The 19416-nt window shown below is 35.7% G+C and overlaps 4 protein-coding genes across 8 annotated transcripts; all 4 read left to right on the forward strand.

Moving 5' to 3' along the window:
- The first annotated feature begins 360 nt into the window (after nt 1-360).
- Nucleotides 361-6381, forward strand: LOC107850289 (histone H3.3). Its single transcript, XM_016694699.2, has 5 exons — nt 361-511; nt 5362-5433; nt 5524-5600; nt 5744-5834; nt 5928-6381. Exons 2-5 carry the CDS (start codon nt 5362-5364, stop codon nt 6096-6098), a joined length of 411 nt encoding a protein of 136 aa, XP_016550185.1. The 5' UTR covers nt 361-511; the 3' UTR covers nt 6099-6381.
- Nucleotides 3641-5833, forward strand: LOC107850288 (protein WHAT'S THIS FACTOR 1 homolog, chloroplastic). 4 transcript variants are annotated; one of them, XR_007048121.1, is made up of 4 exons: nt 3641-4932; nt 5362-5433; nt 5524-5600; nt 5744-5833. XR_007048121.1 is itself a non-coding variant. In XM_047400658.1 (2 exons), the coding sequence occupies exon 1, from the start codon at nt 3641-3643 to the stop codon at nt 4886-4888; it is 1248 nt and encodes a 415-aa protein (XP_047256614.1). In that variant the 3' UTR covers nt 4889-4932; nt 5024-5434. The 4 variants fall into 4 exon arrangements, 2 of the variants coding, with proteins under 2 accessions (XP_047256614.1, XP_047256613.1); XR_007048122.1 differs by lacking the exons at nt 5524-5600; nt 5744-5833 and adding an exon at nt 5024-5137 and having other exon boundaries at nt 5251-5434; XM_047400658.1 differs by lacking the exons at nt 5524-5600; nt 5744-5833 and having other exon boundaries at nt 5024-5434.
- An 18-nt stretch (nt 6382-6399) lies between the features above and the next one.
- Nucleotides 6400-10368, forward strand: LOC107850287 (pentatricopeptide repeat-containing protein At4g02750). Of its 2 annotated transcripts, XM_016694697.2 has the most exons (3): nt 6400-8183; nt 8943-9182; nt 9366-10368. In XM_016694697.2, exons 1-3 carry the CDS (start codon nt 7394-7396, stop codon nt 9932-9934), a joined length of 1599 nt encoding a protein of 532 aa, XP_016550183.2. In that variant the 5' UTR covers nt 6400-7393; the 3' UTR covers nt 9935-10368. The 2 variants fall into 2 exon arrangements, with proteins under 2 accessions (XP_016550183.2, XP_016550182.2); XM_016694696.2 differs by having other exon boundaries at nt 8943-10368.
- A 2991-nt stretch (nt 10369-13359) lies between these two features.
- Nucleotides 13360-17518, forward strand: LOC107849508 (receptor-like protein kinase FERONIA). Its single transcript, XM_016694071.2, has one exon. The coding sequence runs from the start codon at nt 13741-13743 to the stop codon at nt 17323-17325; it is 3585 nt and encodes a 1194-aa protein (XP_016549557.1). The 5' UTR covers nt 13360-13740; the 3' UTR covers nt 17326-17518.
- Nucleotides 17519-19416: the final 1898 nt, after the last annotated feature.

The raw sequence follows: 19416 nt of genomic DNA on the forward strand, positions 1-19416 counted from the left end.
AAATAATTGGTTTGTAAATTGGAGTGTTAAAATGATAACGAAAAATGAGCTGAGGTGTTTAAATGTACTTATTCAAGGCTAGAATATCTATTTATGCTATGAAATTTGTGGTATCCTAGTCTCTTGTTTAGTGGACTTATAACCCCACAAAGCCCAATATAATACCTTCCTCCCAAATCCCAACCTACACAACAATTTTTTCAACCAATAAGAATCAAGCATTTAGTCTTGTCAATCCACCACAAACTCCATAACTTCCAATCTCAACCATCCAATCCTCTTCATCTTCCTAATCATATCCGTCTAATCACTTTGGAGAAAACACAACTAACGCCATCAATAACCGTCAATACCTTATAAGAAAACACACCTATAAACAAATCTCAACCGTCCGATCTTCTCCACCCACAGAAATATTAAATATAAATACCAGTTTACCTTCAGTTCTTTGAATCTTTTAACATTCCCTTCACCAAAACACACACAAGAAGAAGAAGAAAAAAAATAGGAGGTAATTCGCATTTTATTATTTATTTATTGTTTATTATTTATTTATTTTTTGATTTTCTATGTTTTCACGATATTATTTATTTGAATTGTAATTTGTATTTTTTGAATTATTGCTATGTTTGATCTGTTTGTGTTTCTGTGTTTAGGGTTTTTGATTATCTTTCGTTGCTGAGTTTGAGTTTTTTTGGGGGGATTTTACTGTTTTTGTTTTTATAGTTAAGATTTTAATTAAATATCTGAATTATTGTTTGTGTTTGTTGATGAATTTGTTCGAATTTGGAATTTAGGGTTATTTTACTTATTTTAACAAGAAAAATTGGGCAACTGTCGTTAATTACCGAGAGAAGGGGAATTTTATTTATGTTTGTTCTTGAACAATTGTGGAATTTGTTTGAATTTATATTGTAGAGTACTTGATTTAATTTAATGATAATAATTGGGTTTCTCTAGTTAAAATTACCTAGGTTAGGGACAAATTTGTTCATGTTTGTTAATGAATTACGTTCTAATTCGACCGTAAATTTAGGAATCTGTATGAAAGCTTACCAATTTTGTCGTAGAGACTACTTTATGTTTCTTATTTGAATGGGAGCCTTGGAGTAACCAGTAAAGTTTTGTTCAAGCCGTAGAAACGCCCCTTTGCGTAAATGTAGGGTGAGGCTGTGTGCATAGACCCTTGTGGTCTGGGAGCTTTAGTGCGCTGGGCTGCCCTCTTTATGCTACTTATTTACCTTTTGTTTTCAATAGTTGTGTTCTTTTTGTAGCTAATTCTTTAGAATAGTGTGGGGTATGTATGGGGATTTCTTGGTATGTCTGTGAAGAACTGAGTCTTGATTTAGCATACATAGCTATGTGGTTGGTTTTAGGACATATATGCAAGAACAAATTTCTCACTTAGTGAAATTTCCTTTTTGTAGGAAGATTATTAATGTGAAATTGTGTATAATTCTTAGGTATGATTCTTGAATAGTGAAATTTGGGTTTTCCTTTGTTGTTTTCAGCTGATAGATGTGGGTGCAACTTAAGTTAGTGGTGCAAAATTGGATCTTTCCTTGGTGTTTAATTAACTTTTACTTTTCACCTTTTCTTTTGAGCGTTATGTTTGCATGTCTTGGGTGACATTTCTATCTCCTTGCTATTTCTTGTGTTGTGTATGTATTCCAATATTCAAAGAAAATTATTTGAAATACTAGTATTCATTATTTGACACATATTTTATTTAAAATATTAAATTCATTATATTTGAAGATGATATACTAAAATTATTTTAATTATTTTATTTAATTAATGATCTATTTTGACTTGACATAAAATTTAAGAAAATAATAAAGACTTTTCAAGCGTGTGGTCTTAAATTAAAGTTAAGTCAGATATATCAAAATATCGTTTAATCATATGATTTTAAATGTGTCATGGGAAAATTTGAAATTAAAAATATTATTTAAAAAAAAGTTATTTTATTTGAAGTAAACAAAAAGATAGATTATATCTTCTTAAACAGAGAAAATACTTATTATTCGTGAAAGAACATGTAAGTTAGTACTCCTTTCATTTTATAAAAGTGACCTATTTTTTTTTTAGTTTGTTTTAAAAAGATTGATTTTTTTTTCCTTTTTAGCATGTTTAGGATTACAAGATTAAAAATCATTTTGATATACTTGACACAATTTTAATTTAAAGTTACAAGATTCATTTTTTTTTTCTCTATAACTTTGTGTTAAATTAAAATTGTGTCAAGTATATCAAAATAGTAGCCACTACTATGAAATAGAGAAATAGAAACAAGTAGATCGTCACATCCAAACAAGATAATCAGCCAAAACACGAAGATACAAGGGAGCGAAATAGGAATAACAAACAAGATAGACAGCAGCAGCAGCTAGAACCAAGAAAACTATACACTCGACTAGAAGAGATGGAGCGAGTGCACCTAATTGAAACTGGGTGGGTTTATCAACAAAATTTGCCCTTAGAAAAAAAAAAAGATAACATTTTCTATTTGATCAGTTCTTTATTTTGATCATTACACATTTTCTATTTGATCGGTAAAGTAGAAGTTTTGATAATGTCCATCATAGACTCCAGTTTTGGGAATTACAAATCGAAATGCCCTCAACTTTTACAACTAGAGGTGCTCAAGAATGCTGAAGTAGTGGAATCTTGCTTGACAAATCCACAGTAAAACATATCACTATACATTTGATGTCTATATTTCAAACTTGGTACAAGTTTTAACTTTGAAGAAAAGAAAAAGGTAAAGTTACATGAATACCACAAAGAGTATAAAAAATGAAGATGGTGCGAAATGATCTATATAAGTGGCATGAAAGACGATTTTGATGAAATGCAGCTTCAAGATCAGGATCTTTCTTCATTGATTAGAGTGAAATACTTCGCTCCAAATGAAAACTAAAGAAACTGAAGTACCCATTTCTTTGGCTTTTCAGATAAATGTGAGCTGCCATTTGCTGATCATCAGTTAGGCATGTAATTAAACAATTGGTGGATTCAATAGTCTATAGTCAAAATATCAGCCTAATAATCTGCATAAAAAATATATGAATATAAATTTAGATAAACTTGAAGCTTATGAATAATATTGAAAAATTCAATTTGTAGAATCATAAAAAAAGGACAGTAAACTCCCGATGTGCGCCGGTTCAGTTGCTTAAGTTTGTGTAAAAACATAGTGTAGGTTGGTTGGAAATAAATTATTCCAAAATAATTAATTTTGGAATAGTTAATTCGATTTAGTTATTCTTACATGACAAATTTTTCTATATAATAAATTATCCATATATATATATATATAGTGGAATAACTAAATCGAATTAACTATTCCAAAATTAATTATTTTGGAATAATTTATTTCCAACCAACCTATCTTAAGCTTTTTACTATTTTATCTTATTCTACAAACTTAAGCAATTGGACTGGCGTACATCGGGAGCTTACTGTCCCTTTTTTATGATTCTACAAATTGGATTTTTCAATATTTTATTCATAGGCTTCAAGTTAATCTAAATTCATATTTATATGTTGTTTTATGCAGATTATTTGTCTGATATTTTGACTATAGACTACTGAATCCACCAACTATTTGATTATATGCCTAACTGGTGATCAACAAATGGCAGCTCAAATTTATCTGAAAAGGCAAAGAAATGGGTACTTAAGTTTCTTTAGTTTTCATTTGGAGCGAGGTTTTTCACTCTGGTCAATGAAGAAAGATCCTGATCTTGAAGTTGCATTACATCGAAATCGTCGATGGATAGTTAATAATCAGATTAAGAACATTATTATGCAATGTCCCAATCATGTTGCTCCAGTAAAGTATTTACAGAAGAAGTTCAAGAATCTTGATCTTCAAGGAAAAGCACTAAATTGGATTAAAAAGTACCCTTGTTGCTTTGAAGTTTACCTTGAGAATGATGAGTATTATTGCGGATTAACGAAAAGAATGATGTTTTTGACGCAAGAGGAAGAGGATGTAAAGGATATGCAAGAAGGTTTATATGCGGATCGACTAGCTAAGTTGTTGATGATGTGTTGCGATAATAGGCTTAATGTTGTGAAACTTAATGAATTGCGGAGAAATTTTGGATTTCCTGATGATTTTTTGCTTAGAATTGTACCTAAGTACTCAAAAATATTTAGAGTTGTTAACCATACTGGAAGACGAAGTTCAGTGGAGATTGAGCTTACAGAATGGAATCCTGATTTAGCAATTTCTGCAATTGAGAGAAAGGCTAAAAAAGATGGCCGAGAGCCATGTTTTCCGTGCTCGTTACCTCAAACATGGGTCAAATCATTGGAAAGGTTTGAAGATTTTAATTCTACTCCATATATTTCGCCTTATTTAGGACTTGATGGTCTGGTGGAAGGTTCAAAGGAAATGGACAAGAGAACAGTGGGGTTGGTTCATGAATTACTGTCATTGACGTTGTGGAAAAAAGCATCAATTTTCAAATTGGGACATTTTAGGAGGGAATTTTGTTTCCCAGAGAAATTGAATGTTTTTCTGCTCAAACATCCTGGAATATTCTATGTTTCTAACAGATACCAGATTTATACAGTTCTCCTGAGGGAAGCGTATAATGGGTTTGAACTGATAGAAAAGGATCCTCTAGTTATTGTCAAGGAGAAGTTTGGAGAATTAATGCAAGAGGGATTACATGAATATAATCGCAGACATTATCTATTAAATTTGGAAAAGAAGAGAAATAGAGGCATGATAATGTCAAAGCCAGAGAAAAGGAGGAACCAAAGGGATGAAACTTCCGAACAAGATAAGGAAGGAGGAGATCTAGGTGGCATATTTGATCCAGAAGAGAGAAAGCGGTTTTACAGAGTTCTATTTGATGACAATGCTCCATAAGCAACGGAAGATGTAAACATATCCATATTAGCATCAATTTTCAGGTAAAGATTGACTACTTCTAAATGATGATATATTTCTGCTTCTAATCTGCTCAATTTATTTTGATAAACCTGTCTTTTTTGTTGTTGAAAGGTCATGAGACTACGAACTGATTTCCCTCGTCTCAAGAAATAGAGAAGGATAAAGAGATTTCGTGCCACTTCTATAGATCATTTCGCACCATCTTCATTTTTTATACTTTGTGTGGTATTCATGTAACTTTACCTTTTTTCTTTTCTTCAAAGTTAAAACTTGGACCAAGTTTGAAATATAGACATCAAATTTATAGTGATATGTTTTACTGTGGATTTGTCATGTAGGAGGATTCCACTACTTCAGCATTCTTGAGCAAATGGTTGATGTTATCACTGCAAAATTGATTCTTTTCTTTGTCTGTATTGTAATTGTGAAATTATTGGCTGTGGTTTCAGATGGCCCGTACCAAGCAAACTGCTCGCAAGTCTACTGGAGGAAAGGCCCCTAGGAAGCAACTCGCTACCAAGGTTTTTCTTTTTTACTTTGTCGTCCTTGTATGAACTTGTTATAATCATATGTTGTGTTTGATATTTGACGTTGTGTGTTGTTTGAATTAGGCTGCTCGTAAGTCTGCTCCTACTACAGGTGGAGTGAAGAAGCCTCACAGATACCGCCCTGGTACTGTTGCTCTCCGGTAAGTAGTGGGTTGTAAACATGAAAACGTTGGGTTATTTAATTGTTTATGTTCTCTTGTTTCTTTTAGAAGAATGGTTTAAATTTACTTGATCTGTGTTCCTCAATTGTTTATTGACCTATTACGATTTCTGATATATGCAGTGAAATCCGTAAGTACCAGAAGAGTACTGAGCTCTTGATCAGGAAGCTTCCCTTCCAGAGGCTTGTTCGTGAAATTGCCCAGGACTTCAAGGTAGAGTTTGTGCTATTTAATCTTGGCTATTGTCTTATTCGTGTATAGGTTTTTATTGTTAAACTTGGTGATTAATTGGTTCTTTGTTTTCAGACTGATCTGCGTTTCCAGAGCCATGCTGTGTTGGCTCTTCAAGAAGCTGCTGAGGCCTACTTGGTTGGTCTGTTTGAGGACACCAATCTTTGTGCCATCCACGCCAAGCGTGTGACCATTATGCCCAAGGACATTCAACTTGCTAGGCGTATCAGGGGCGAGCGTGCTTAAGTTGATGAACTGTGGCAGTTTTATTGTTGCTTGCTTAGATTTTTTTGTGAAAACTCTTTTAAGTTGGTAATGAAATCTAATAGTAGGGAATGATGTTTCTATGTTTGATGCTTAATTTTGTATGGGTGGGATGGAGGTTTGCTGTAATTGTTGGTTCTGTTTGGCGTTCAGAAAGTCAGTAGTATCTGTTTGAATCTCTCTTGATGTTTTGTTGTCACACTTCTGGTGTTGAACAATATTTCAGAATTTGCCTCTAATGGTTAGTTCAACTACTATTTGGTAATTGTCTCTCCGTGACTAGTGTTTTTGGTCAAATTGGAATTTGGTTGGCATCAATGTATGTGGGAATCCCAGCAGTTTGTGGTATATTCGTGGATGATGCCTTTGTGCTTGTTGAAATTGACTTTGGCTCAAGTGGTCTACTTCAAGTGAGAGACACATCATTACTTTGCCAAGTTAGACCTGTGAACGGTGTCTCAGGAAGTGGTCCTTTGTGATTTATCAACTTGCATATGCATTCTTAATAAGAGAAATTGACCAAAATTTGAGGAACATGTATTTTGATAATATTTGTGTTGCCATGATAGCGACTGGTCTGTTCAAAACATGTAGGGGACAGTAGAGAATAGTGGCAGTACTCTTAGGTATATATATATTGATGAAAATTGAATTCTGATGTTAAAAATTTGCCAACTTCAAGTATTGACCAACATATCATGCCATTAGATATAATACGTGGGTGAGTTATTAGATAGATATAAGAGAGACATCAAAGACTATAGGAATTTGGTTGATCACAGCTGGGGTAAGAGAGGCTGGATCACCAAGCATTACTAGTCGAAATGAGGCATCCATGTCGTATCATATCATGGAAGCAAAATTGAAACATAAAATCATGCAGTTCTGCTTGTTAAAGTCAGTTTAGTGAATCTTACGCATGAATCAATATATGATCCCCACAGATAGATATGAGGTAACTTTATCCACAAGACTATAGTGATTTTTGTCCCAGCACATGCCTCCCACCACCAACAGAATCAAATTACACCTAGTAGCTTTTGTCTGTTGGGATTTGAATACAACAGAATCAAATTACACCTAGTAGTTTTTGTCTGTTGGGATTTGAATTCGAGTCGTTCGGTTCTAACTTTTTTCATTGACACCCTTGGTTGCGTGAATGACAAGTAATTTCAATAGACAAACTACTTCCTATGTGTCTAAAAATCAAGAAATGGCCGACTATTGATTAATTACTCACTACCCCATTAAACTGTTTGTTTTCATTTCAATCTTTAATGTTTTCCCGCCATTTTCCGAGCTCCAAACTCAGTACTTTCCTCCCTTGTTTCCGTACCTTTGAACGTTTCTCTTCAAGAAAACCCCCCAAATCACCTCAACTTATCTACGCAAGCAACTTGAGGATCAACACATTGGCGAGGGGAGGCAAAATTCAATCTGCACGTAAGGTGTTCGATGAAATGTCACAAAGAGATGTTGTTTCTTGGAATTCGATGATTACAGCTTATTGGCAAAACGGGTATCTCAATGAGTCAAAGAAACTCTTCGTATCAATGCCGGAGAGGACTATAGTGTCGTGGAATTCAATGATCGCGGGCTGTGTGGAAAACGATTGCATTGATGATGCTTATATGTATTTTAGTACTATGCCTGAACGGAATATTTCGTCATGGAATGCAATGGTTTCAGGCTATGTTAAGCATGGTATGGTGGAGGAAGCAGCAAGGTTGTTTAACGAGATGCCAAAAAAGAATGTCATTTCGTATACTGCAATGATCGATGGGTATATGGAGAAAGGCGAGATTGACAAGGCGAGATCACTTTTTGATCGTATGCCACAAAAGAACGAGGTTTCATGGACTGTGATGATTAGTGGTTATGTAGAGAACGAGTGTTTCGATGAGGCCAAGGATTTGTTTCAGAATATGCCAGCTAAGAATAAGAGTGTGGTTGCAATGACAGCGATGGCTGTTGGGTACTTCAAGGAGGGACGGGTGGAGGAAGGAAGGATTTTGTTTGACAGAATACTGTCTAAAGATAGTGTTGCTTATAATGCCATGATTTCAGGTATGTAAAGTGTGATGTTCGAGATTTAGATGGCTGTGGTCGATTCTTGTTTTCTTTTTGTATTGGTTTCATTAAATTGATGATTATTGACCTTGTGATGATATTGATCGCAGAAATGGAGAGTTGCTTACCATAATCTTTTACCTAGTAATAGTAGTATCTACTATTCAAGTAATATGAAGCAGTATCTACCCATGGTTTCTTCAGTTCCGTTATGTCCTTTTCTGAGCCTGCTTTGATATGCTTTTTCTTGAGCCGAGGGTATATCGTAAACAACCTCTCTACCTCCCAAGGTAGGGGTATATTGTCGTTATTTCTGCACCATAATCACTTGATTCTGGTCCATAGAGCATCAGTTAATTACAAGCTGAAGCATCTGGACTTGGCATGACAAGAAAACTGAAATTTTGTTAGATCAACTGCTAAATATTTGTTTGGCCGGAAATATGAATGTTTCGTTTTCAAGTTTACATCTAATAAGCATCTAGTTTTACGCTTTATAAATTTAATCAACACTGCTTCAGCTCTACGATACCGAGTCTAAAATCTTCTATTATGAGTGACTATACAGCTTTGTTAACTGTTGGAATGTTTAGGAAATCACCGTATGTGGCGACGATGTCCTCTTCAGCACTCATATAATCATAGTTGATTAATATCTGAGGGATTACTGGATCCCCCGGAGGATGGCAATTCATATAATTGTTTTATCAGGTGTGAATCTACTATATCTGTATTAATTCAGCTGGTATCTCACAGGTTACGCACAAAATGGACGCAGCGAAGAGGCACTCAAGTTACTGGTAGAGATGCTAAGGATGTCTCTTCGACCAGATCAAACTTCATGTGCTTCAATTCTTTCTGCATGTGCTGCTCTTGCATCTCCTGTAGCTGGTAGACAAACTCATGCAATTGTTGTTAAACTTGGGGCAGACTCCAATGTCTCCGCATGTAATGCTCTGATTACTATGTATAGCAAATGTGGCAGCATTTTTGAGTGTGAGTTGGCTTTTGAACTGATCACGAGTCCAGACCTTGTTTCTTGGAATACTATAATTACTGCCTTTGCACAACACGGGTTGTACGAGAAAGCAGTTGCATTTTTGGAGCAAATGGTTCTCAGAGGATGTGAACCAGATGGTATAACATTCCTCAGCTTATTATCTGCTTGTGCCCATGCAGGGTTGGTTAGTCAGAGCGTTTCATGGTTTGATTCAATGATGAAAAACTACAAAATCACTCCGAGACCTGAGCATTACGCTTGTTTGATTGATATACTTGGCCGAGCAGGTCAGCTGGACAAGGCTTACAACATTATCCAAGAATTGCCTTTCGAAGCTGATTTAGCTGCATGGGGTGCCCTTCTTGCTGGCTGTCGTGCTCATTCCAATGTAGAACTGGGGAAGCTTGCTGGAGAGAAAGTCATGGAATTAGGTGGTGATAGTTCAGGGCCTTACATTATGTTATCCAACATATATGCTGACGCGGGCATGTGGGGAGAGGTCACACGAGTGAGAGGCTTGATGAAAGAACATGGCATTCGAAAGCAACCGGCATATAGTTGGACAGAGATCGAAAATAAGGTGCATTATTTTCTGGGAGGGGATATCTCTCATCCAAATATTCAAGAAATTCGTACAGCACTCAAGCAGATGAACTTGCAGATGAAATTCCATGAGAAGGTCTTGGACTTCACCGAATTTTACTTCCAGGATGAACTGAAATACACATGTAATTTGGACGCTCTATGAATGTTCAGGATCACTACTATGCTCATTAAACACCGAGTTCTTGTCCAAGCCAGATGAAAGCATGCCAGATGTACTTAGATACCTGCTATTGATACACTTCGGGCATGAGCATTATGAGCGATTTTCAGGGATGTGATAAACAGTATAGGTGATCAGAGTTTAAACACCAGAGGCTGAAAGATTTTGAAGGGTAAATGGGAGCGGATCTCCCAGTTTCATCGCTAATTGCTCATAGATGATACAGAAACGGAGAGGGCGTTGGCCATTGATGGAGGAAGGAGAAGGGGAAAAAGGGACGCGGCATAGTCATTCGAATACTGCAATATTCAGGTTGATGTTAGAACTATTAGTCTGTAATTAGAACCCTATTGTACTGTTGTTAGAACTTTACATTATTGGATTTATACTTTGCAATGTGATTTTATTTTTTGGAATTGTCCCCTGATGTCAAAGTTGTTGCCATATGATCATGAGATTGTATAATCTACAATAATAATTTATGTCTCGTTTCCTAGCAAGTTGGATCGGCTATATGAATCTGTGGTTGATTGCAACTAACAATGTGAGTTCAGCAAAATTAGACAAGTAAAAGATTTACTTGTTTAGTTTAGCAAATCAAGAGAAATTTACTATTTTCTTTCAATATTATTCTTATTAAATACTACAAATAGTTGAATTAAACTTCTACAACATTATTAATAAATTTAATTTAGTAAATTAAAAATCCCCAATTTATAAATACTTCCGTAAAGAGAATGTCAAGTCAACACAATCCAATGAAAAAATGATACATAGGGCATAAGTTATTGTGCTTATACAGAGACTAATAGTATCACATACTGAAAATTCTAAGAATACACATAATATAAGACAATAGTCGTATGAGGTGAAATCTCACATAACGATTTATGTAACACACAATTTTAAGGGGAAATCAAACTTTGTGTATAAACAAGACTATCCTGAATGGTATTATTATCCAATTCTAAAGGCAATACTTGATCGTCAAATTCAAATGATCCACTAGATATCCTATAATATACTGTTCTTCCTGTATTTGTGATATGTCTAAATAACACTTCATCATCTGAAAACATATACATCGGTGTAACGATTTCATCCAAAATTCTTTAACGCCATACTCTTTCATTATCCATAAATAAAAAATTCCCATGTTATTGTAATAACAAAGCATTCCTTGTGGCAATCCATAAACTATCATATCCATCAAATAAAGAAACTTCAGACATAAATAAAGAACGTTCCCCTGGCGCACTTCCACCCCCTAACCCTCTATCCTAATCCAGCGTCCTCCACACCAACCTATCGAGGGTCATGTGCTCCATAAGCTGTAACTGCTTCATATCATGCCTAATCCGTAGCAATGATATTAAACTTTCCACCTCACGTTTACTACGAATCCCAATGAGAAACAAGCCACCACAACAACAATAGACTCTACCATGCCATGGTGAGTTTAAAGGCCAATCATAAAATGTATGAATATCTAAGGAGAATAAAGAATAAGAATAATCTATTCCTTTTTGAAGGTAGTCTTAGAGCAACAATAAAATTATCTCCGTGTGGTTTATAGATCACGAGTTTGAGCTGTGGAATCATAACACTCCTTGAGTGTCTGATAGGAACAAAAGTTTGTTAAGGTATCTAACTAAATTTTTTGGACAACTTTAAGAGGCTAACAATGACTTAAGCCTGTCATATACTAATACGAGTATTTTTTTGGTAAACAATATATATATATATATATATATATATTTCTATTCTATTTCTATTATATAGAAAATCATGATCAGTGGCGCACACATGATTTTTCATAAGCGGTGTTGCCTTAAAAAAGTAAATAAGAGCGCAAATCATTGCGATGACATTATTATATGAAAAAATTGCACATTTTGGTATATTATTCTTCAACTTGCAATAACCATAAAAATATATTTTGAAAAAGAAGAAGTGATTAGAGGTCAAGAAGTACCTTTTTTAATATATGATGTTACTATTACCAATTATTTTGAAATGCTTAACTTTTTCGGTATCAACTTTTGAAGAATTTAAGTAACTTATTCGTCCTTTCTTTCTAGATAAATGTTGAGATGTTAAATTTGATTTTAAAAGTTTGAAAGATACTTTTAGTAAAAATCCAGAAATAACAAACCAAAATTTTAATTTATAAATTCTAAGTACTTTTGTAAAATACAATAAATAAGAAAACAATGAATTTCTTGAGGTTATTAAAATTCTAACTAAAAAGAAGAAAAAAAAAGGTAAGAAAATTACATGGGAATTGAATCAATGACCTCGCATGGGGAATAGTGGTCCTTTACCACTGAGCAAATTAGCAAGATTAGCATTTTATTATAAGCTAAAAAAAAATAATTTCTTTCGAAAAGCATTTGTTAGAAAAATATACTGAAAATCACTTTTAAAAATTTGGTTACATATTAATTGCTGCTCAAAAGTGCTTTTTTGAATTTATTAGTCAAACATAAACTGTTTTTTACAAAAAATATTTTTAAAAAAAATACTTTTCAAAATAAGCTGAAATCAGAATCTTGACCAAACAGACAATAAGTATAAGTGTCTAAATAGAAGGCCAATATGATCATTCAACTTATAAAGGATATTTTCATAAAAATTATGTTTTAGTTTTATACTTATTTTTTGATAAGAGACTTTTACCTTTTACATATAAAACTTATGTAAACGATCTTCAATTTACACATAAAAAATTTAGAATTTTCTTTTATTTTAAATTTGTTTTATAATAAAATAAGAGATCTCAGCCGGGGGTTGGGGTGTGTCTATTTACTGGATGACAGTGTTGTTGTGCCTTTACTTTCCAACTTGGCTGCTGTTACATGACTCCAATATAATGCAAAGAAAAATAAGCTGAAAGTCAGTCAACCTTACAATTGGATATTTCAGTCAAACTTACCTATTTGTACCCAATCCAACTTGATTTTGTGGTAGAAAATAGGTTGAGGGAGAAAGGTAGTACTCACTTCACTTTATTTCGCTTCAGTTTCTCCTCTTAAAAATATTTGTTTCAATTTAGTTATTTTATTTTTAAAATCAAAAGAAATTTATTCTGTTCTTTTAATACTATTTTTATCATTAAATGACTATATAAAGTGTATATATTTAAATTTATATTTTCAAAGTATACTTAATAGGAATATTTAGTTAAAAAAAGGACTTCTAATAAATATTTTCTTACTTAAAAGAAGGTATCAAATCAACCAGAGCCAACTAAAACGAAACCGAAGTAGATGAGGTATAAGGACTTATAGTGAGAAGGCAGCCAAATAAGTTTAGGAAAGGTAAATAACACAACTTGTCTGAAAAATCCTAAAAGGAATGTCGAATTCAATATAATTTAGGCCACTAGACATAGTTACAGCACACTCCATTTAAAAAAGAATGACATGTTTTGACTTCATAGGAGGTTTAAGAAAATAATTTTTTTTTGAATTTTGTGATCTTAAATTATAATTATGTTAAATATACCAAAATGTTCTAATCTTTTGATATTAAACATGTCAAACGGAGTGTGGAAGTCGCTTTCATACTTTTGCAGAGGACTGATTCAGTGGAAACTCACTTGTAGAGCTCCTATGCACAGGATTCAGGGATAAGCCCGACCACATAGGCATGCCAATAATATGGTAAGGCAGCCCTTGTAACAGTAACCATCTTTACTTTACCAGACATGTTACACTGATTAAGGAAGTTTCTGATGCCCTTTGACAATTCTGTAAGAAAGAGACAAGTGTACTATTGGACATTTAATGTCCAGTTGCTTCTCTGCAATTTCTTCTGTAGTGCGTAGGCTATTCTACCTCAAGTTGATTATTTATCACACTCTTCAAACTCAAACAATCAGTGCTTCTTTCTACAACAAAATGAACATGTTGTTCTCTCACCTTTTCGTACTCTCAGTGTTTATGTTTATGGATCACTTGATCATCTGTGCTGCAACCAACGTTCATGAAAACGTTGCCATTTCATGTGGTGCCTCTGGCAATTTCGCTGGAACAGATGGACGAGTATGGGTTGGAGATGCAAGTTACATTTCTTCACTGCTTCAGTTGAAGGGGAAATCTCTTAAGTCAAGTGTGCCTCCTCCGTTTTCAGATTCAGTTCCTTACAAATCAGCTCGGACATCCCGCCATGAGTTTACTTACCAGTTCTCAGTGAAACCGGGACAGAAGTTCATACGCATGCACTTCAAGCCAGCTTCATACAAAGGTTTCAAGAAGTCTAAAGCCATTTTTACTGTCAAAACAGGCGAGCATACCTTGCTTAGTGACTTCACCCCTACCCTTGCTGAGGGCATGAGCTACTTCAAAAAGGAATTTTGCATCAATGTACAAGAAGATGAAACATTGAGCATAACATTCATACCATCTCGAAAACCAGGCTTTGTAGAAGACACTTATGCTTTCGTCAATGGAATCGAGGTTGTTTCCATGCCTGCCGGTCTGTATTTTACGCCAGATGGTGATGTGGGAGTAACTGTGGTTGGACGGAAGTACAGATTCTACATTGACAACAACACAGCACTAGAGACAATTCAGCGAATAAATGTTGGCGGAAACTCTATTTCATCCTTGGAAGATGCAGCCATGTTCCGGGACTGGGAAGATGACACTAACTACCTGAAAGAAGTCGGTGGCTTTTCAATCAACAGAGCTGTTGCAATCAGATATACATACTCAGCAACTCACATTGCACCGAAAGAAGTTTACCAAACGGCTAGGACAGTGGGTGCACGCTGCCATTCAAATGTTTGTAAGCTCACATGGGACGTTCCACTTGATTTGGGATTCAGATACCTTGTTAGGCTCCACTTTTGTGAAATCGAACCTGCGATGACAAAGGAAGGTCAACGGAATTTCACTATTGTCATAAACAACCAGAAAGCTGAAGAGGAGGCTGATGTGATCAAATGGAGTGGGGGACATGGAATTTCTGTATACAAGGACTATGTTGCCATTATGGAGGGTGATAGAAGGGAAGGTAAGCACAAACTTTCTATAGTTTTGCAGCCGAATTTCGCTACAATCAGTAAACGCAGTAACGCAATCTTGAATGGGATAGAAGTATTCAAGATAAGCAACCCCGACAACAATCTTGGCGGTGTGAGCCCTGTGCATCCTACTACCAGTTCAACACCAGCGAAATCGAAATCCGTGCTGTTTGCTACAAAAAATAAAATTGCAACTGTACTGACATTTGTAGTCACTTTGATCAATGTTGCTCTTTATTACATTAGGTGTAATTCAGAGATTAACTCTGGCAAGACGAATAACAAACTATCTTTTAGAGAGCATCAGTGTCGTCAGTTCTCATTGGATGAGATGGTTAGATCAACCAACAATTTTGATCCTCAGCTTGTCATTGGAAGCGGTGGATTTGGCACAGTATACAAGGGGGATATTGATGGCGGAGAGACCGCTGTAGCAGTTAAGCGACTGAAGCCAGGATCTAGACAAGGGGAGAATGAGTTTTGGGCTGAAATCAAAATGTTACCTATCCACTGCCACGAGAACCTTCTATCCCTAATTGGTTACTGCAAGGAAGGTGATGAGATGTTATTAGTTTATGAATACATGAGTCGAGGAACACTTGCCGAGCACCTCCACAAAATGAACAGAAGTGGTCATAAGAACTCCTCTCTCTCTTGGGAACAACGGCTCAAAATTGCTATAGGTGCTGCACGTGGATTGGATTTCCTTCATACATCTCAAGATAGGGTGATACATCGTGATGTTAAAAGCTCAAACATTCTGTTGGATGAAAACTGGGGGAGTAAGATTTCAGATTTTGGTTTGTCCAAAATGGGACCTGGAAATGAATCAGCTACTCATGTTATTACAGAAGTTAAAGGCACATTTGGGTACCTCGATCCTGAGTACTTCCTGACTAAAAGATTGACATGGAAAACTGATGTATACGCTTTTGGAGTAGTACTATTTGAACTACTCTCAGGAAGGGCGGCAGTTGATATGCAACTGCCTGAGGAGCAACACGCACTTGCAGCATGGGCTAAGCAATGCATCGTGGAAGAACAAGTTCATAAGCTTATTGACCAGAATCTGGCGGGGCCTATCTCATCAACTAGTTTGAAGGCGTTTGTAGGAACTGCAGCGAAATGCTTGGATGATCATCCACATGAACGGCCTCCAATGTCGAAAGTAGTGAAAAGCCTGGAATTAGCATTAGTTTTTCAGCAGAGTGCAGGTGAAGGCATCATTTCATTTGATGACACATCAACATCTCATTCAAAGGTTGGAGCGGAAAGGGCATCATCCATCAAAGAGGGTCGTAATGGCATTGACATAACGAAAAGGAAAGCCATTCCAATGAAAAAGGTAAAATCTAAGGATAGAAGTCTCGATATCGCCTCACCAAGATGGCGGGATTTTCTTGGTCTTTTTCCAAAAGCACCGCCAAAGCCAAAACCTTCACCAACACAGCCACAAGGACTTCACCACTTCTCCCTCTTTAAGATGCTAAAGGCTACAAAAGATTTCCATGAGAGCCTGAGAATAGGTTATCTAGGAGCTGACAACGCATATGTAGGCGTCATAAATGGTCAAAACGTTGCCGTCAGACGGTCACATACTGCACAGTCAAGACTTCACATGGTTAGTGAGTTGCAAGCTAAAACAACAATGACTCCCTTGCCCAGCCATGTGAACATGGTGTCTCTGATTGGATTTTGCAGAAATTATACAGAAATGATCCTTGTCTATGATTATGCAGCTGGAGGGACCGTGCACGATTATCTCCGTGACCCTGATAAGAATCCTCTCCGATGGAAGCAAAGGCTTGAGATCTGCATTGGTGCTGCAGAGGGTTTGAACTATCTTCGGTCCATACTGAAGATAACAATTCTCCATCGCATTTTCGACTCCTCCTATATTTGGTTGGATGAGAATTGTGTAGCCAAAGTTTCAGAGGTTAGCTGGTCAAAAACACGAGGGATCAATAAGGCGGGGGCAGTTCCTGAAGGCGGATATTTGGATTCAGACTGCTTACGAGATGAAAGATTGACAGAAAAATCATATGTATACTCATTCGGCTTGGTGTTGTTCGAAATGCTATGTGCCAATGAAGCATTGAACCATTGGCTGAATGAGGGACAAATCAGTCTAGCCCAATGGATTAAAACATCTTTTATGACCGCGACTGCCCATTGCATTCACCCATGCTTGGTTGGAAGAATATCACCTGACTGCTTTGCGCTGTTTGTAAATACTGCACTTAATTGCCTGCATGACGAGGGTATCAAACGACCATCAATGAGTGATATAATCACAAGTCTCAAGGAAGCACTCAATCTGCAAGAGGCGTACAAGATTACTTAGAAACTGTTGTTTTCGTGCTAATGTCTTTCAGATTATTCTACCAAGTCGGGCAGAGAGGTGAATCGTGTGAATCAAGGATCTGTACTAATCAAAAATAATGTTGCATAATATATGTCTTTTCTTTCCAAACGCTAACATATAATGCTTGTTCAACTTTTCAACCTCGTTAAGAATACACTATTATGTGTGTCAATTAGTAGGTCGATATGTATAAACTATAGCAGAAGACTGAGAGGGTGCATTAACAACAAGTGCATCCACAGTAAAGAGGGGTAACACGTGAATAAACATCCTTCCAAGTTCCAACTAGCTAAAGGAGTAGCTAGAACCAAAGAAAAATTGTTATGATTGACAGTTAATTACGTAGTCTTTGCATTTACGTGGATGTCTGAGATAGATTCTTCCTAAAAAAGCAGGATTATACTGTTTGTAAATGGACATCGTTTTTCTCCCTTGAGTTGTTCTTGAAATCCTGAGCCTCATTCGTGGAATATCTTCTTGATCTGAATAATTCTTCTTGTGCTTCTCCGACTGATGTGAAGCAGACGCAATCACTTTACCCTCTTACATCAATACACAACGCGATACAACTCTAGAGGCATCACAATACACCACATAACCATTAGCTCACCTTGAAAATATGTTCAAGATTACTGTTTGTGTCTAATTCTTTATTACTAGCATTTTCTTTTTAATAATTATCTTGACAAAATATTGAATCTTAGCACATGAAATTTGAAGGTTAGACTTTTGAAACGATACCTGAGGCTCATAGCCAGTGAATCAAAATGACAAAATAAATATCCATAAAAAGTTATACTTTCTATCCTTTCTTACCCTCTTTAATCGACATTCTTTTCCCTGTAAATTTACTCTTTTTATGCTTTAACATTTTGGTTATATTTGTTACGTGAATATGATTTTGAACTATTCAACAACAACATATCCAGTGTGGTATGGGGAGAGTGAAGTGTAAGCAGTCCATGCAACTACCTCAGATGAAGTAAAGAGTTGGCTCATGACAATAAAAGTATAAAACGACATTATAAAAACAAAAGAGAACATTACGAGATCTCAGTTGTTATTACCTACTTATGTTTGATCTCTATATGACATTTATTTCTGCTCACAGATATCTTGGATACAAAAGCTGCATGTTTTTTATAGCTTCAATGTTAATATTAGTTCGTTCTCCATCTAACTACAGAAGAACTAAGAAACAAAAGAGAACTGTATAATATGACTATACTATTCCAATGATAAAGTCACTTGTTCTTTGAATGGCATTTCTCTAGGACTTGTCTAAATGAAACACTATATTGGTTAAGGGTGACATTCAGGAACACGGATCATGCCCGGATATGGCGAAGGATATTCTGAGAGATATAGACTAGTAATACTCGCAGCACTGGTGTATGCAATTTGGAGGCCAAACAAATGAGGCAATGTGGAACCACAAAGTAGCCAGATCACCCAACGTAATATGCCAACAGATTAAGGAAGAGTGTGTTGACACAGGATCCATAGGCACCAAATGCTAAACGAAATATAAGGAAAGACAAAGAGTGTATAGATAAATTGTATAGATGAGACAATATAATAGATTCTAGAGCAAATCCACCTGGTGGGGAGGCCTAAGACTATGTAGAAACTGAGGGATAGTTTGGATTGATCTGAGATGTAAACAGCTTCTTGTTGGTGACTAATAAGATTTTTTTTTAATTACTGCTAAAATGTATTAGTTATTGATCACTTTTCTGAGTTAGCTCATTAGCTCTTTTACTGTTTTTCTGGTTGGTACTGTTACATTGATAAAAGGTTGGTTAGCCAAGTTAGTGGAGGCACCAAGTTAGTGGTTGCTGATTAGATTAGTTATCCAAGTTGTTAGAGTTAGTTAGGAATGTTCTAGAAGTTCATGTGACATACATGTGAGCCTATAAATAGCAACCATGCTCCCTTCATTGTATTCTCTCACCACTTGAATAACAATCTCTTAGCACTTTCCTTTCTTCTCTTCTCTGCTTCAATGGCTTCCGTGTGTGTGTGTGAGCATTGTAATGCATCAGTTTAACATGGTATCAGAGCAACGAT

This window comes from Capsicum annuum, chromosome 12 (assembly GCF_002878395.1).
Source record: "Capsicum annuum cultivar UCD-10X-F1 chromosome 12, UCD10Xv1.1, whole genome shotgun sequence".
Taxonomy (NCBI): domain Eukaryota; kingdom Viridiplantae; phylum Streptophyta; class Magnoliopsida; order Solanales; family Solanaceae; genus Capsicum; species Capsicum annuum.

What these genes read in the sequence shown, in the direction of transcription:
- LOC107850288 (XM_047400658.1), top strand. Translation starts at nt 3,641, where the DNA reads ATGGCAGCTCAAATTTATCTGAAAAGGCAAAGAAATGGGTACTTAAGT.
- LOC107850289 (XM_016694699.2), top strand. Translation starts at nt 5,362, where the DNA reads ATGGCCCGTACCAAGCAAACTGCTCGCAAGTCTACTGGAGGAAAGGCC. An exon ending in GGAAGCAACTCGCTACCAAG is followed by an intron (nt 5,434 to 5,523) that starts GTTTTTCTTTTT and finishes TGTTTGAATTAG; the next exon opens with GCTGCTCGTAAGTCTGCTCC. An exon ending in AAATTGCCCAGGACTTCAAG is followed by an intron (nt 5,835 to 5,927) that starts GTAGAGTTTGTG and finishes CTTTGTTTTCAG; the next exon opens with ACTGATCTGCGTTTCCAGAG.
- LOC107850287 (XM_016694696.2), top strand. Translation starts at nt 7,394, where the DNA reads ATGTTTTCCCGCCATTTTCCGAGCTCCAAACTCAGTACTTTCCTCCCT. An exon ending in TTATAATGCCATGATTTCAG is followed by an intron (nt 8,184 to 8,942) that starts GTATGTAAAGTG and finishes GGTATCTCACAG; the next exon opens with GTTACGCACAAAATGGACGC.
- LOC107849508 (XM_016694071.2), top strand. Translation starts at nt 13,741, where the DNA reads ATGTCCAGTTGCTTCTCTGCAATTTCTTCTGTAGTGCGTAGGCTATTC.